Raw genomic sequence first — 16,439 nt, forward strand, 5'->3', positions numbered from 1 at the left:
GGAAGGAGGCAAACAGGCAGGCAGAGGAGAGGGAGCCAAGGCCCCGCCCTCCAGAGGGGCTCAGTACCCTCCTCCCGGGGACCCCAACATAGCCCCAGGACACATTCTCTAATCAGCCCCACTGATGAAGCCGGCCTGAGCTGGGCTGCTCCGCTCTCCTTGCTCACTCCCTCTCTGTTTGTTCACAGCAATTACACCGCCTTGTTAGGAGTGTGGATCTATGGCTTTTTCGTGTTGATGCTGCTGGTTCTGGACCTTTTGTATTACTCGGCAATGAACTACGACATCTGCAAGGTCTACCTGGCACGGTGGGGCATCCAAGGACGATGGATGAAACAGGACCCCCGGCGGTGGGGGAATCCTGCTCGGGCCCCTCGGCCGGGTCAGCAGGCCCCACAGCCGCAGCCTCCCCCAGGCCCGCTGCCACAAGCCCCGCAGGCCGTGCACACGCTGCGGGGAGATACTCACAGCCCACCGCTGATGACCTTCCAGAGTTCGTCTGCCTGGTGAGTGGCTACAATTGAGACCCAGGCTGATTTGGGTCATTGTCTTTGGAGAGCTTGGAGAATACGCCATCTTTCTCGCTATAGTGTTTGGCTCATTGGTTACCTGATTGTTTGCTAATCTTGTTGTTTGCCAAGAAAAATTTCAAACTGTCATGGGTAGCCTACAACACATGCCTGGACAGGAAAGTCAAAATGAGAGGTGGAAACAGAGCTTAGAGGCAAAGCTGGCAAGCTCACTGCGCTTAGAGCCCAGTGTCAGAGATCTAACCACTAAACATTAGGTGGAGTTTTGGGTTTCCCGGCTGCCAAGGCAAAGGGGAAAACCGGATGGCTTTCTGAGTTGTAAATGTGGCCAAAGGAAGCAAATCAGTCTGTCCAGCCAGATTTTTCAGCATGAGGTTAGAAAATACAAATGTTACTTGGTTCCTTATATGCACATGCCCTGTGTGGCATGAGGGGTACCAGTTCTGACTCAGGCAGGCTGTTCATGAAGGAAGGACGGAAGGAAGGAAGGAAGGGAGGAAGGGAGGGAGGGAGGGAGGCAGGCAGGCAGGCAGGCAGGCAGGCAGGCAGGCAGGCAGGCAGGCAGAGAGGTGGCATCTCAAGGGTTGGTCTTGTGGAGTGGCTGCCCCACGGTTATGTTCAGATCTGAGCTTGTCTACTGCAATTCCCATTTCCGCCCAGCTCCAGTATGGTGGGGATGGGCCTGACCTAACCCCAGGTGGCCCTAGGTAGTGCAGCATCTAGAGTTGAAAGGGGAGAGGCAGGGTCTGTGCATTTGGAGCAGGAACTCCCTGGGAGGCTGGCTAGCACCAAGGACAGGAGCCAGACTGAGGGTCGATTCCCAGGTCAAGGGCTAGAGTGAGAGGTTCAGATGCTCTATGGGGGCTGAACTGCAGCCATGGGCACACAGGGCTCAGGGCACATCATCCAGGGACATCATGATACCAAGCCCAGGCTGCAAGATCCATCCCAGAGCCCCCCCGCTGGAGGAGTGCAGGAGTTTGCCACACAGTGACCCCTGGGTTCACGTCCAGGGGCTTTGCAGGTAACCTAACCTGGGTCTGAGTCCCGGCTCTGCCATTTACCTGCCCCTTGACTTCGGGCATGAGATTTCACCCCTCTTAACCTTCCGATCCTCGTGAAGGAGGAGCGGGTAAGACTGCCCCCTCCCAAAGGTTAAGTGTGTACCTACCTGGCACATAGTAGGTCCTCAGTTAATCCTTGCTGCCTCCTCTTTGGAGGCAGCAACGAAACGAGTTAGTGATCGTTCACATAGCTAGCAGGTAGTGACCTTTTCAATTATTATTAAATAATTAATAAGATATGCATAAATCAGCTTGTGCTTATCGATCGAATAATGACGCCATCCATCACACAGGAGACAAAGACACAGCCCTGTGTGGCTCGCTTTGACAAATGCTGGCAGAGTGGGTCCTTGTGCAGGGGCTTGTGCCAGGCTCTGGGGGATGTGGAGGTGATGGGTAGAGAAGAAGCCAGCCTCCACCCTTGAGCAGTGGGGACTCCAGAGAGCTACAGACAATAAAACGTCTGTTGGCAGGACCCAATAGTGGGGGGTTCTGAAGTGTGGATCTCTTGCAACAGACACACCTAGAGGGTTTGTTAAACTAAAGACCCAGAGCCTACTGACCAGGCATCTCTGAGGGTGATGCTCATAGGCACTACAGCTCGGGAGGCACTGGGAAATGTCTATAAGAGCCAAGCTTTTTGATAGCTGAGAATCTTCCCTTTAAAACGGTGGTCCTCCCCCACTCCCGCACCTTTTGCATGCACATGCGTTTGGAATAAATAGCTCACACCTCCCCGAACACTTGCCAGGAGGATGGAGGATGTCATGAGCACCCTGCACTCAGCACCTGGGGGCTGTTTTCCTGCCCCGGCCTCAAGGTCTTCCATTTCCTACGTTACTGTGCTTGCTGCTAACAGCTCCCCCATCTCATCCTGCCCAGAACGTTTTTGCCTGTCTCAGCAGCAGTTCCCACCCTACCCCTGTTCCATATTGCTTTTCCCCAACAAGCAGACATTGTGCGCCTGCTGTGTGCCAGGCACTGTGCTATGCCATCAGGATGCAGAGAGCTTGCCAAGCCTGCAGGGATTGTGCATGGAGCCTGAGTGGGTGGCTGAGCCCCAGGTCCAGGTGGGACACGTTTCCTTTTGGAGCTCAGAGGCTCCTCATCTTTCCTGACTGTCCGGAGTGCAGGCTCAGGAAGGTGTTCCCATCACCATGTGAGCGTGAAAAAAGGTTGTCAGAACCCACAAGGGTGTGGTGCAGGATAAGGGAATAGCCAGTCCCTGGCTGGATTCACGGGCACCGTCCCACTCCCGCTCTGCTCTTTGATACGTAGCGTGACTCTGGGTGAGGAGCTTCCCTTTTGGGTTCCAGTTTTGCCAATTGAGGAACCAGAGTGAGAGGGGATTTGATTTGGAGATTAGGGAGGAGCCTCCTTTTCTGCCACTCCAAGGTCCTCCCGGCTGTGTGACCCAGGACATCTCCAGCATCATAGCTCTGACTGTAACCCGACTAGGTCTCTGGCCCCGGGTGGCCCAGCCTCCATGTGGTGTCCCAGTCAATGAAACACCACTTGGCACCCAAACAGGCATTACAAGCACCCTCTGCGGCCCTCCGCAGTCACACCGGAGAATGTCCAGGCAAGGACTGTGGGCCAGGGAGGTTCTTGAACGCTCATCAGCTCCTGGAAAGGCTTCTCTTCCCCTCACAGCCCTCTCAGGAGCCTCCTGCTGAGTGCCGCTGCTCCCCAAAATCTCTCTTCACTTCTGCTTTCACCTTCAGAAGTCTTCTGTGAGCCCAGCCACTGTGGCTTCTCTCTCTTTCTCCCCTGCCCACCCCAGCTCTTTCTCCTGCAAATGAATCCAGCTTCCCCAGCTCCTCGGGGCTCCCCGTGCAGGGGCAGCAGGAGGAAGACAGCTGCAGACACACCCCCATCACCTGAGCTCCTGGAGTCTGCTAATGAGGCTCAGCCACTTCTGGGGAGGCTTAGTGGGACCCAAGCAGTGGGTCAAGGACCACCACAGGGGGGACAGAGGCAGGAGGCCAAGGCACTGCCAGGACAGGGCAGTCAGGTGATGCCAGGGGAGGTGAAGGCAAGGGGCAGCTGTGCTGGGGGCCAGGACTGCCCCAGTGCCCAGGAGTTCCCTGGCCCTGGCTCCCACCCTGGCTGCTGCAGCGGGAGGGCCTGTGGTGGGCGGGGAGCAGCTCCCACAGCTGGGGCAGAGGAGTAAGCTGGGTGACTGCTGGGCCCAGCCTCAAGGCCCTCGGCTCCCCAGTGGAGGCCAGCACAGCCTCCCCTCTCAGAAACCCCTTGGGTTTGGTGGGTGAGGGGCCCGAGGCAGCCCCCAGGCCACCGCTGAACAGCAGTATTGAAGGCCGTGGTGGCAGTGGCTCAGCCCCACACAGCCCCCACCTCTTGGTCCCCACAGACACGCACTCCATCAATCACAAGAAATGTGATTTTGCTGCCAGCTGGCCGGGCAAAATCCAAGTGCTGCCAAATCGCATGGCCAGGCAGGTGGGGCGTTGTGGCATCCCCCGCCCGTGGGATTTATAACTGAGTTAGGAGCCAGCAGGGGGATCGGGAGGGGTGCAATGGTCACAATGCTCAGCTGCCTTCATTTAATTTCATGGAGAAGTGGGGCTTTCCCTCCACTTAGTAGATACTGAACTCAGACTGCGAAGTTTCTTGCTCAGATTCTCTGGACTCTGTCTTCTCTGGTGACCCCAAGACTCTGCCCGTCATTTCCTCCTGAAAATAGTCAGGACAACCCCTGAGGGCCCAGAGCCCAGCGTGACCCAGCAGGCAGCCCAGGGATGCAGCACCTGCGACAAGGCGCCTTCGTCACCTAACAGTGTCTCCTTCGCACCGTGGAGGTGCGAGGTTTTCCTCCCAGGCGTAGAGAGCCTCTCCAAGCACCTTGGCCCTCCTTGCACAGTTGCACACTCAGTTCACAGCGCGGCAGGAGGCAGCACTACCCCCTACACACACACACACACACACACACACACACACTCACACACACACACACACACTCCCACCTGTATTCAGCCCGGCCAGGCCCTCCAATCTCCGACCTGACCTCACTATCTGGACTTCCGTCCTCCTGCCGGACTCCCTACCCTTGTCAGTTGTGCAATGATGTGCAGCTCCCCCTACCAGAACCTCAGCCCGACAGCACATAATAGCTGCTCAGCAAATCCCATGCAAGGGATCCAGCAGGAGCATCAGCATTGGGGGTCTGGGACAGGGTCTGGGCTGAGCGCTCTCTCACCTCAGGCGGCAGGCCCTGGTCCCCTCACCCTGACAGCCCAGGTCTCACTTCTGCACAGCCAGGGCCCACCTCAGCCTGAAGGAGCAAGCAGTGAAGGGGGCACCAAGGGGAGCTGCTGTGCCCCCGGGGTTAAGCCGGGCCCGAGGACGTCACCCCATTCTTGCCATGTGCTGTGCTGTCATCATCACTGCAGCTGTGGCCTGGGTCCTGGGAGGTGCTGCTGTCATGGTTGTGATGGTCATTATTGTTGCTGTCTCAAATCCAGGGCACAGGCAGCGGCTCCCAGTCAGACACACCCACCTGGCCCCGCCAGCGCCGCACAACCTGCCCGCCCCGAGCCTCCCCTGCCTGAGCCTCAGTGTCCCCATCTGTAAATTGGGCAAGCCTGGCCTCGCAGTGCAGTTGTGAGGACCTGATGAGGGGCTGACACCATCCTGGGACCCCAAGCTCCACTCCCCATTGTCCCCACCTCCCTCCCTCCCCCATGCATCCACATTCCCATCTCTGAGAGAGGGCCTCGGCTGCCTCCTAGCCTGCTGCCTAGCCCTTGGTGGCCTGACTCCGCCTCCCCACCTGAGCGGCCCCTCCTGAAGCCTCAGGCTGCTGTTCAACACCCTGTAAGACCCGCAGGGCCCAGCAGAGAGTGCTGGGAACCACCGTTAGTGCTTGACTTTAGACACTGCCCCCCTTGGTATTTCCATGGACTCTTGTAACTCCCACCCTGGTGACTGGGCTCAGCAGGATGCCTCATCGCCTTGTACGGATGAGTGAACTTGGGCCCAGGGAGGGTCAGTGACTTGCCCAAGGCCACACAGTAGATCCATGGGTTTGAGCCAGGGTCTCCCCAGCCCATGTCAGATCCTGAGCTGACTGCCACCTGGCCCCTGCCTATCTCAGAGCCTCCCCCCACCTCACTGCCCATGCCTCCAACCCACCCTTGACCCCTCAAATCCCTCGCAGATTCACACCTCCTTGCTTTTGACTCGGTTCTCTTCCCAATGTGCTCTGTCCCACATCTCCCTGGGAAACTCCTATTCATCCTTCAAAACCTGCCCTGAGGTCTTGGGGCCTGGGTGGGGATGGGGGCTGGGGAGTGGCTGGAAGAGAGGAGGCTGCCCAGCCCCAGCCCTCCCAGCCCCCAAGCCCTCCCAGGCTGTCAGAGTTCAGGGAAAAATTCCCGACTTGGCTCAAGGGGATCATGTGTACATCTCGGATCTTAAGGGGCATCCAAATCCCCTGGGTCTTGTTGGGTTTGCAAATTCTGATGCCTGATGATGGGGTAGGCCTAGGACTCTGCATTTATAGCAAGTTCCTGGGAGACGCTGATGCTGCCTGTGGGGCATGCAGGGACAGGGCAGAGTGGCCATTAGAGCCTGAGCACCTCTACAGCGTTGGCTCCGTCACCCTGGGCCCTGGGGACCTCAGGCCACCTCGAGAGACAGGAGCCCAGCAGGGGCGGGGTGATGTCCAGAGTTCCTCTCTGTCCATTGGCAGAGGAACTGCCTACCAGCAAAGCCCCAGTACCGCCGTTTCTCACCTTACTCTCCCTGCGCCTAGAACTCCTCGAGCTCTTTGCAAAACTCATTCGTCCTCCCCTGTGAGGTCCCAGAGTTCACCCAACCCCAGAACCTTCTCCTGCTGAAACCCAAGCATCGTGTTCTTCCCGGCTCTGCAGCCAGAGTCCTTGGTATGTGGTTTCTGCAGGGAGGGTGCCAGCCAACACCAAGAAATTCCAGAAAATGAGGAGACCAAAAACGGAGATGACCAAATATCTTCTTTCCTTGGCGTAACATCGAATACCAAGGAGGCTTCTGTGATTGGAATTCAGAAGACAGTTGATGTCCTGAGTGGGGATGGAGTTGCAGCTCCTTGAGGGTTCCAGCTGGACCAGGAAACTGGGCTGTCCCCTCCAGTTCCTGTCTTTTCCCAGCTGGGGCTTGAGAAGGCACGTGTTCCCTCCTTTGCTGGCTCTCTGGGCTGCTTTCCGTTTGTTCGGACAGCTTGGCTAAAACTCCGGAGGCTGTCCATTCATCAGTGTCACTCCGCGGTGGTGGATACCATGGGCGGCAGGCGGGGGGTGACAGAAAGGCTCAGAACCAGTGACTCCACCTGCTGTGTGTCCTCGGACGAGTTGCTGGCCCTCCCTGAGTCTCAGTGCCTGCCCTGGACAGTGATGGTGATGAGAGCCTGCCCTGGATGATGATGGCGATGAGAGGTCCCGAGGGTACACAGTGGGACTGCAGGGAATCTCCTCCTCCTACCCACACCCTGGTGCCCAACTGTGCAGACTCCCCACAGTGCAGGCTACAGTCCCAGCCTCTAGGAACCCTCCTTAAGCTGAGGCCTGCGCTGCTCCTCCCGCCGCGTCCTGGATGTGGTTGACTGTGGCCCAGCTAGGATCCACATCACCACGACCCACGGAGGCCCCTGAGGTGCACCAGGAGCCCTGTGGCAGCTGCAGAGTGTCTCCTCACCCCTTCGCCTGGGGAACACAACTCCTTGACCCCTCTCTGTACCCCCAAAGGTTCAGGGGGCATTAAGATGCGTGGAGAGGCCCAGTCGCCATGAGCCAGCGCACAGGCCGCCCCGGGGGCTGCGGTCCTGTTGCTATTCTTTATTTCCCTGCCTTAATACCTACCTCCTCCTCCTCAGCACTCCCCCAAGGGACAGTCGCAGTTTCCTCTGTTTTTCTGCTACATTTTCCACCATAAAGGTGCCCCTGCTTGCTGGAGGACTGTGTTAGTCAGGGTTCCCTAGAGGGCCAGAACTAATAGGAGCTATATAAAGGGGAGTTTATCAAGTAGTAGTAACCCACACGATCACAAAGTCCCACAATAGGCTGTCTGCAGGCTGAGGAGCAAGGAAGCCAGTCTGAGTCCTAAAGCTGAAGAACTTGGTTGGAGTCCGATGTTCCAGGGCAGGAAGCATCCAGCACAGGAGAAAGATGGAGGCTGGGAGGCGAGGCCAGTCTCACCTTTTTACATTTTTCTGCCTGCTTTATATTCCGGCCACACTGGCAGCTGATTAGATGGTGCCCACCCAGATGAAGGTGGGTCTGCCTTCCCCAGCCCACTGACTCAAATGTGAACCCCATTTGGCAACACCCTCCCAGACACACCCAGGATCAATACTTTGCATCCTTCAATCCAATCAAGTTGACACTCAGTATTAACCATCACAAGGACACTGCCAGTGTGGGAACCAAGTGACCTCACCACCACCTGCAGGCCTCTGTGTCCCTCCAGCCTGGCCAGTCATCAGGGCAGTGTTGTCATCCCGCACGTAAAATGGTGTGTCTTGGGTTTTTAATTCCACATTATGTCCCGTCGAGCCTCCCGTGTGATGGAAAAGTGTTCATAACCACCCCGCAATGACTCTGCTAATTGTCCAAGGAGCAGGCGGTGGCCCATAACTCAGTGACCCACTTCCGCCCCAGGCCATGGGGGTTCCTAATTTTCTACCCTGAAATGGTTCTCTTTTAGCCTCTGTGAGCACGCCTCTGTCTCACGCCCAGGGTCCTTCGGCCTCCAGGGAGAGAGGGTTTCCAGCTCTCCAGCACTGCCTGGAACCTGCCATAGGGATCCCCTCCACATCCCTGCCTAGGAGGTGCGGCCCAACGATCCAGCACTCACTCACCCTCCAGGAAGCTGGCCTCTGTTTGAATAGCCCCGCCTGCCATGAAGCTTTTTTGTTTTGTTTGGAGGCAGAGTAGTTGGGTTAGGAGCAAAGGCTCTTGGAGGCAAACAGAACTGGGTTCAAATTCCAGCTCCCCTGTTTTGAGGTACCCGGAGGGCCTCCAGCAGGCAGCTTGCTGATCCTCACCAGGACAGTGGGTGACAGGACTGGCCTCTCAGGTGCTGTCTGCTTAAATGAGAGGAAACGCGGAAAGGCCCTGGCACAGAGCAGCTGCTCTGCAAATGCTCGGATCCCTCTCCCGGCATCACGTCCGTGAGCCTTCCCCACTGTTCACGGCTCTGTCCAAGACAGTGCTCAGCTGTCCCAGGATTCACAGTCCACCGGACTAAGCACTAGTCAGCCAGGGGAGGAGCACCTAACACAAAGAAAGGGTTTCAGTGGATGAATAGGAGTTTGCCAAAGTGGGGAAAGGGATCCTGGCAGAGAGAGCCTTGGAGGAGGGAGGGACTGAGGGGAACCGGGGAGCCCCGGGTTCTCTGCACCGCAGGGTCCTGGCTCCTGGCCCCTCATGGCTGCCCTTCTTGCTCCTCTTTGCAGCTCAATCCTCATCTCCCTGATCTTAGACACAAGGGCTCCTCCCTTTAACTTCTCTCTCATCTCCACCCATCCCCTGGGGACCCCACCCAGACCCACAGTTCCAATCTTGTCCACCTCCCGGTCTTTCTCCCTGGTCTCTCTCCGCTGAATCCAGATCTGCTGGTCATTGCAGAGCCTAGTCTTCAAGGGCAGCTCTTGGATGTCCCATAGACGTGGGGGACCGGCACATCCACGTCCCCGCTGCCTCCCACCATCTCCTTGGCTCCTCCCTTTCTTTCCTGCTTCACGTGTTCCATCAGCAATACCTTGAAAATGAAGCCAGAATCCGCCCCACACCCACCCCTCCACTGAGATCAGCCCTCCTTGTCCATCTTTTCTGGCCAGGATGGAGGCAGCCACCTCTGCTTGTCTCCCTGACACCAGCCTTTGTCCCCGACAGCAGCAGGGTGATCTTTTAAAAACATTAAGTAAAGACGCGCCGATGGCCTCCTTCACACTTAGGAATCAAAATGCTTTCCTTGGCCAACAATATGATCTGACTCCACCCCACCCCACTGTCCCTCTGTCCTCATCTCACCACACTGGCGCTTGCTGCAGCCACACCAGTCCTGCTGCTGTTCCCTCCACCCAGACCTCTCCCCTCCTGGGTCCCAGCAGGGCTCACTCCTCCCTTCCACAGCCCCTGCTCAGAGTCACCCGATCAGGGGGGCCTTCCCTGGCCAAGGTTTACAAAATAGAAGCAGCCACCTCCCCCCGTCACTCTGTCCCTTTGTCCTCCTTCAGCTGCCTCATTATGTGCGTCGCTGCCTGACATCACGTTTGCTTTGTGGCTTTGTGCCTGTCTCCTCCACTGGATGGAAACCCCAGAAGAGTTGGGATTGGCGTTTCTTGTGCTCATCTGTGACCCCAGCACATAGAGCAGGGCCTGACCCATAGTAGGTGCTCAATACATCCGTGTGGCATGAATGAATCTTCCTGCCCCGTGCCTTGCACATAAAAGGCACCTGGACAGTGTCCAATCAATGAACTGCATTATTACTGTTAGTAACAGTAGCTCCCATTTATTGAGGACTTACTGAGCTACGCAGCTGCAGCAAATTGTGCCATTTAGCCTCCCCAGCTGCACTGAAGCTTGGCCATCCCGAGCCTCGTTTTATGAAGGAGACACCAAGGCTCGGAGAGAGATTCCTGGGAACTGCGCGGCAGCTGAGCCGGAATTGGAACCCAGGTCTGGTGGACTCCCAGTACATCCTTGTACTGGGAAGAGCAACGTCTCCGCCTTTACTTTGCTCCCTGTGAGAGCTAACCCTGAGATAATGCCACCCCGTGCTGGCTGCATAGCTGCCTTATGGTTGTGGATTCTCTGTGCAAGGTAGGTCTCACCCATCCCCCAGGCAGGACCTCAGGGGTCCCCCAAAGCACCTGAGATCTCTCTGGCCCACAGGTGTCAGTGAAACAAGTCCTCTCGGGTCTGGGCCCAGGCGCCTCCCGAAACTCAGCCTGGCTTCTGATCCGCCATCGGCCCCTACGCGGGCTGCCAGGCAGGGGTTTAAATGAGGTGATGGTGCCAGCTTGGTGTGTGCTCGGTTGGGGTGCGTGGTTGGTTTTGTTTGCTTTCAGGGTTTGTCTTTTCCCCTGCACCATTTGTGAAGGTCTTTCCCAGCCCTGGAAATCTTTTCCGGAGGCGGCAGGTGTACTCATCTCTTCCACCTGGCAGCTCCCCACCTCCCTCTGCAAACCACTCCCCACCAGAGGAGGGCCCGGCGGAACAGAAGGTAAAAACGCAACACCCACGCTTAGTTTTAATACAAGTTTACTTCGAAAACCTCCTAGTTGTACTCTAGCAACCCCGCAGAGGGGTGAACTGCATAGTCTTCGAATCAGAGCTGAGTTCAGTTCCTGTCTACGGGCCAGTGGGTGACTGCAGGTAAGCCGGTAGGTCCCCTGAGCCTCAGTGTTCCCGTCAGTACAATGGACACAAGTGGCCTTAGGTTGTGAGACCATTGTTAGGACTGGAACAGAGCCCGGCCTGTGGCAGATGCCTCAGGAAGTGCTAACTGTGATGATTATTGCGACTATTATTTGAGGAGTAAAAAATAGGAAAAGAAAAGCCGCTCAGGATCCCGCTCACACGCAGCTACAACTGCTTTGCATTTTTCTCCCTTCTAATGCACACCTGCTTTTGCGCGCCTCTAATAATGATGTGCCTTCTGATTTTATTCTCCTATTGAATCAGCGATGACCCGGCAATTTTACCCGACCTTTCGAAATGCCATTTCAGCGGCCACCCAGTTGTCCGGATTCCATGTGTGGGATCCATGCAATCATTTCCCTACAGCAGGGCGTTTATACAGCATATAATTTTTTTATTAATACGATGACAAATAACACCAATCCCAGCTCCCCTGGGGGCAGGAGGAGGAGACATACTCCAGAAAACAGCAGATACCTTTGTGAGTTTGTGGCCTTTCCCTTTCTGGAATGATTTCCTCCAGATAGATGCCAGGCAGGGAGAATCCTGAGTCCAGGGGGGTGACAGTTTTATGGGTCTCGATTCCAGCGCCAGCCTCATTCCCAAAGGGCTGGTGCAGTGAGGCAGCTTTTGAGGGCACTGGATTTGGGGGCACCCTCTCCAGCATGGGGTGCCCCATTTCTATACGGTTTGCATTTCTTGAGATGGAGTCTCATTCTATTGCCCAGGCTGGAGTGCAGTGGCGCGATCTTGGCTCACTGCAGCCTCCCTCCTCCTCCCAGGTTCAAGTGATTCTCCTGCCTTGGCTTCCCGAGTAGCTGGGATTACAGACACCCACCACCATATCTGGCTAATTTTCATATTTTTAGTGGAGACAGGGTGGGGGGGAGGGCGGGAGGTTCACTGTGTCAGCCAGGCTGGTCTCGAACTCCTGACCTCAAGCAATCCACCTTCCTCGGCCTCCCAAAGTGCTGGAACTACAGGCATGAGCCACCACGCCCAGCCTGTTTGCATTTCTTTGATGGTTTTTGAGATAAAACACCTGTCCTTTCATTTTTTAATTAATTGTATTTCCTCTCTTGTGAGTTGCCCATTTATTTTACTGCACCCCCAAGACAGTTGAGGTTTGAAGCCATTTTCATAAAGCAACATTCATCCCCCACGTTTCAGTTCCTTGGTGTTCTTGTCTGTGTACATCCCTCATTCTGTTTACTTAATACATTTTTAATTGACTTGAAATCAAGTCATGTTTGTAGAAAACTCAGATTTGCTCGAAGCAATACCATAGCTGGTTTAAGAGTTGAATTTTTCCTAATTCACATTAAAACGAACAAGTAAACATATCCAGCATGAGATGGGGCGGCATCACATGGCTCAAGAGAATTTTAGGTTGTAGGAATTTGGGGAGCCTGTTGTTAAACACAACCACTATTGCAAATTATATAAACGTGCAGGTAAATGCATTGTATTAAACACAGAGGTAATACATCCTCGAAAATGTATCACTTCTTAGTTCTTTTGCTACGTTTACCATCATCTGTGCTGGCGAGGGTATTTGCATCTGTTGTGTCTGTATGGTGGAAATCTATCGAGTGGTGGCTACTTGTATCTCTTCCTGTCTTTGATTCAGTAACAGCACCAGTATTTACACGCGGGAAATTGACAGCACGTGCTACAAATCAGGGTTTTCTCCCCCTGGAGAACAGGTTGTTAAATGTTTACCAGCTTGCCCCTGTGCAGAACAGTTCAAATGCTGGTATATTTACCTCCTCACACAATCTCACTTGCTCCAGTGGTCTGTGAACATTACTGTGGGAAGCCAATGTGTTCTGTGTTTTTTTGGAGACAGTCTTGCTCTGTTGCCCAGGCTGGAGTGCAGTGGTGCGATCTCAGCTCACTGCAACCTCCGCCTCTGGGGTTCAAGCAATTCTCCTGAATTAGCCTCCTGAGTAGCTGGGACTACAAGCATGTGCCACCACGCCCAGCTAACTTTCTGTATTTTTAGTAGAGACAGAGTTTTGCTACATTGCCCAGGCTGGTCTTGAACTCCTAAGCCCAGGCAATCCGCCTGCCTCAGCCTCCCAAAGTTCTGGGATTACAGCCAATGTGTTTATGTGCACATGAAACAGCAACCTAGTGTTTCCAGGGACACCCACAGACAGGCACCCAGGGCAATGATAGGACAAGAGGCAAGGTGGTCCTGGGAGGCCAATTCATCGGCCCTTTGCAGCTCCTGGCCCTTCCCCAGGCAAAGAAAGGGCAGATGAGGAGGCAGAAAGACTGGTCTGTGCCACACCTCTGGGTCTTTAGTCCCAGGAAACGTTTTGGGCATCCTCTTTGCAAAGCCTCCAGCCCTGTCCCTTTCTGTCTGTGGAACAATCCATGTTTGTTGTATGGACAAGATTAATTTACTCATTTATTCAGCAAGCATTTATTGAGGGCTGGCTGCAGGCCATGCCCCGTGTTAAGTGCTGGGAACAGAAAGACGAAAAAGGCCGGGCCCCTGCTCTTAAGGAACCCTGTTCAGTGATGTGTAGAAAATCCATTCTGACCCTGCCCTGGCTTTGCTTGGAAAAATCAGTGTCTTCAGCCAAAGGGTGACTATTCCTTAGGGAAGGTTTTTGGAAAAGTCATTTTGAAGACGCACTTCTAGAATGAACTAGACCTAGCACAGCTATCTGGAGTTCAGATGGAGATTTTGTGTCTCTGGGCCCAGGGCGCAGCTGTTGGGAGAAAGGAAACTGCTCTTATTAGGGGCTTGGCAACATGACACACCTGTTTCTGGGGACGTGCTACCTGCAGCCGGCATCTTACAAGCTCCCTCCTCGGAGGTGGCTCCTATAATCCCGGCCCGGGAGAGACCCACACGGCTCCACCCAGCCAGTTTGGAATCTTTAGTTTGGAATCTTAATTAAAATGCCCTAACGCAGTAACTACTGTGCAAATAAAGATGCCAGCTTGCGTGAGTAATTAACAAAAAGACACTTCCACAAAGGCCCAGGCGAATCTGGGGGCTCGTGAATACGCCTCCAGCTCAGAGGATGCTCCTTTATGTTGATTTGACAGGAATTCCATATAATCACCCTCCAGGCTGCAGCGAGAGTAATATGGAAGAAGCGAGATCACCCTACAGAGAGAAGTGTGGTTGGGCCGGTGGCAGTAATGTTCTCAAAAAAACAATTTGGTTCAGGGGTCCTTAATAGGCCCGGCTCCCAGATCAGGCTTTGCAGGGCAGAGCGAGTGGAGAAGGAATTTATCTCCATCGACCTGGGTCAGGGATAACCATGGATTCTACTTTATTTCCCCTGCTATTAAAACCCTGGTCTTAACTGCTAAAATATTTCCTTCCAAGAATAGATGCTTGTTGGCAAATGTCTCCCAACATGGGCATTTCGGCTCCCGTCAGAATGATGGAAACCGAGGCTCGCCCATGGGCTGGAGGGTGCTCGCTGCCTGCTCCTCCTAAGCTCCCTCCAGCTTGGACTTCCTGTAGCTTCTAAGGTGCCCCAGAGGGAGATGGGGGAGAGGGGGACTTGTCACCTGATCGCTTCAGCTGAGCTGAAGGACTGAGGCTGTCACACCCTGTCTGCTGGGGCCTGTGGCTTCAGGAATAGCTGGGTGCTGCAGGTGGGGGCAGGCAGGAACAATGAGCTCTGGAGCTGCCTGGGCTGGGCTTGGACCGGACTCTGTGCTGCCCAGCTGTGTGTCCTTGGGCAAGTTGCATCACCTCTCTGGGCTGTCATGTGGATATAGGCACAGGGAGTAAATGAGCTCCACCTGGCAAGGGGATCATGGGGATGAAATCGGAGGGGATGTGGGGAGGGCCTAGTTCAGTACCCCGCTCATAGGAAGAACCCCCAAAATCTATCCTCTTCTCTTTATCCACTCTGAGTGGGGAAAGAGGTCCCTGCTAAGTGTGCCTCCTTCACCTACCCCTCGTTTGAGGTCGCTCAGGGCTTGCTCACAGCTTCTCTAGCCAGATAAGAAGAAGGAGATACTGTGCTAGGTTGTTCTGTTGCCAGCCTGGCTGCTCTGGGGTCGTTGTATCCCAGGATCTGCTGGGATCCCAGGTGAGCTGGCTTGAGCTGTCTGAGACTTGGGAGGTGGAAGCAGCCGTCAGTAGTGCTGGTGGTCTCACTGGGCAGAGCCAGGGGAGCACAGCTGCAGGGGTGTCCCAGGGCCCCCGGTGTCCTTGGGTTTTCCTTCTATGTCCGGCTCTCCTTCCCGACCACCCACCCTAGGCTGGCAGACCCTGTGACCCTCCCTGTGGTCTCACGGAGGCAGGATGGGCCTGGCTTCAGCCTCCATGTGAGCTGGCCCCGCTGCCTCCCTGCCCAGCGCTGCTGAGCGTCCCTTCTCTAAGCCTCCAAGGTCCCTACTGGACCTTCACTGCCCAGCTTCTCCTACAAGTATGGAAACTCAAGTCCCTATCATAAACACCCTATTCCATGGCTGCTGTGTCCCTGCCTGGACTCTGACCAATATTGTTGTCACTTATGTTTCTAAGGGACACGTCCTTGTCACCCCGCAGGGCCTTGAGCCCAGATATGTCCCCCCGATCAATGTGTACACTTACTGGAGTGCCGCTTACCTCCTCCCCAAAGCCATGATTCAATCTGTGGGACATCTCACTGTTGACGGCATCCAAGAGGGAGGGAGATTCGGGACTCAAGTCTGCAGGGTCGCCGAGATGGGAAAGAGTGGTTCCATTCGTTTCAGGGAAACATGGAGCCAGCGAAGCACGGGGACTTGGTCAGGTGGGGGTTTTGGCGAGAGGCCACTGCCACATAGCTGACAGCAGCCAACCAGCAGGAATGGAGGCAGGGAGGCCTGGGGGGAGGCCATCACTGTGCCCCAGGCAGTGGGGAGACACAAGGCAGTAATTTGGAGGTAGTGCAGGCAGGGCCCACAAAGGAATTGGATGTTGGAGGGGCACACTGAGGATGAGGACAACGCAAGGGTCTGACCCAAGAGATGTGTGGTGTTGCTGCTGACCAGGAAGGACAGTGTTGGAGGGGCGGGGCTGGGCACAGGGTCATGCATTGTTACCACCATGGGACGCCAGCACCAGGGGAGAGGCGGAGAGGGCAGAGGTGGGTCCTGAGGGGCTAGGACAGGTTACAGGTGAGCAGGAGTCCGTGCGGCATGGTGTGTGGTGTGTGCATTGTGTGATGTCTGTGTGGCATGGGTGTATGTGTTGTGAGTGTCTGTGTGGCTTGGTGTGTGTATATTGTGTGGGTCTACGTGACATTGTGTGTGTGTTGTGTTTGTGGCATGGTGTGTGTGTATATTGTGTGGGTCTGTGTGGCATGGTTGTGTGTGTGTGTATGGTGTAGTATCTGGCATAGTGTGTGTATAGTGTTGTATCTGTGTGGTGTGTGTGTGTGTGTGTTGGCGTCTTTGTGGCATGGTGTGTGTGTGTG

At 55.1% G+C, this 16,439-nt stretch overlaps 1 protein-coding gene across 3 annotated transcripts in view; it reads left to right on the forward strand.

Annotated features, from left to right (window-relative positions):
• The window catches only part of SHISAL1 (shisa like 1), a 168,976-nt gene that overhangs the window by 125,455 nt on the left and 27,082 nt on the right, over positions 1-16,439 (forward strand). For all 3 annotated transcript variants that reach the window (XM_030815396.1, XM_030815394.1, XM_030815395.1), the window contains exon 4: positions 189-506. In XM_030815396.1, the coding sequence (XP_030671256.1) occupies positions 189-506 (318 nt within the window). The remainder of the gene's footprint in view (positions 1-188; positions 507-16,439) is intronic.

Source organism: Nomascus leucogenys, chromosome 7b (assembly GCF_006542625.1).
Source record: "Nomascus leucogenys isolate Asia chromosome 7b, Asia_NLE_v1, whole genome shotgun sequence".
Taxonomy (NCBI): domain Eukaryota; kingdom Metazoa; phylum Chordata; class Mammalia; order Primates; family Hylobatidae; genus Nomascus; species Nomascus leucogenys.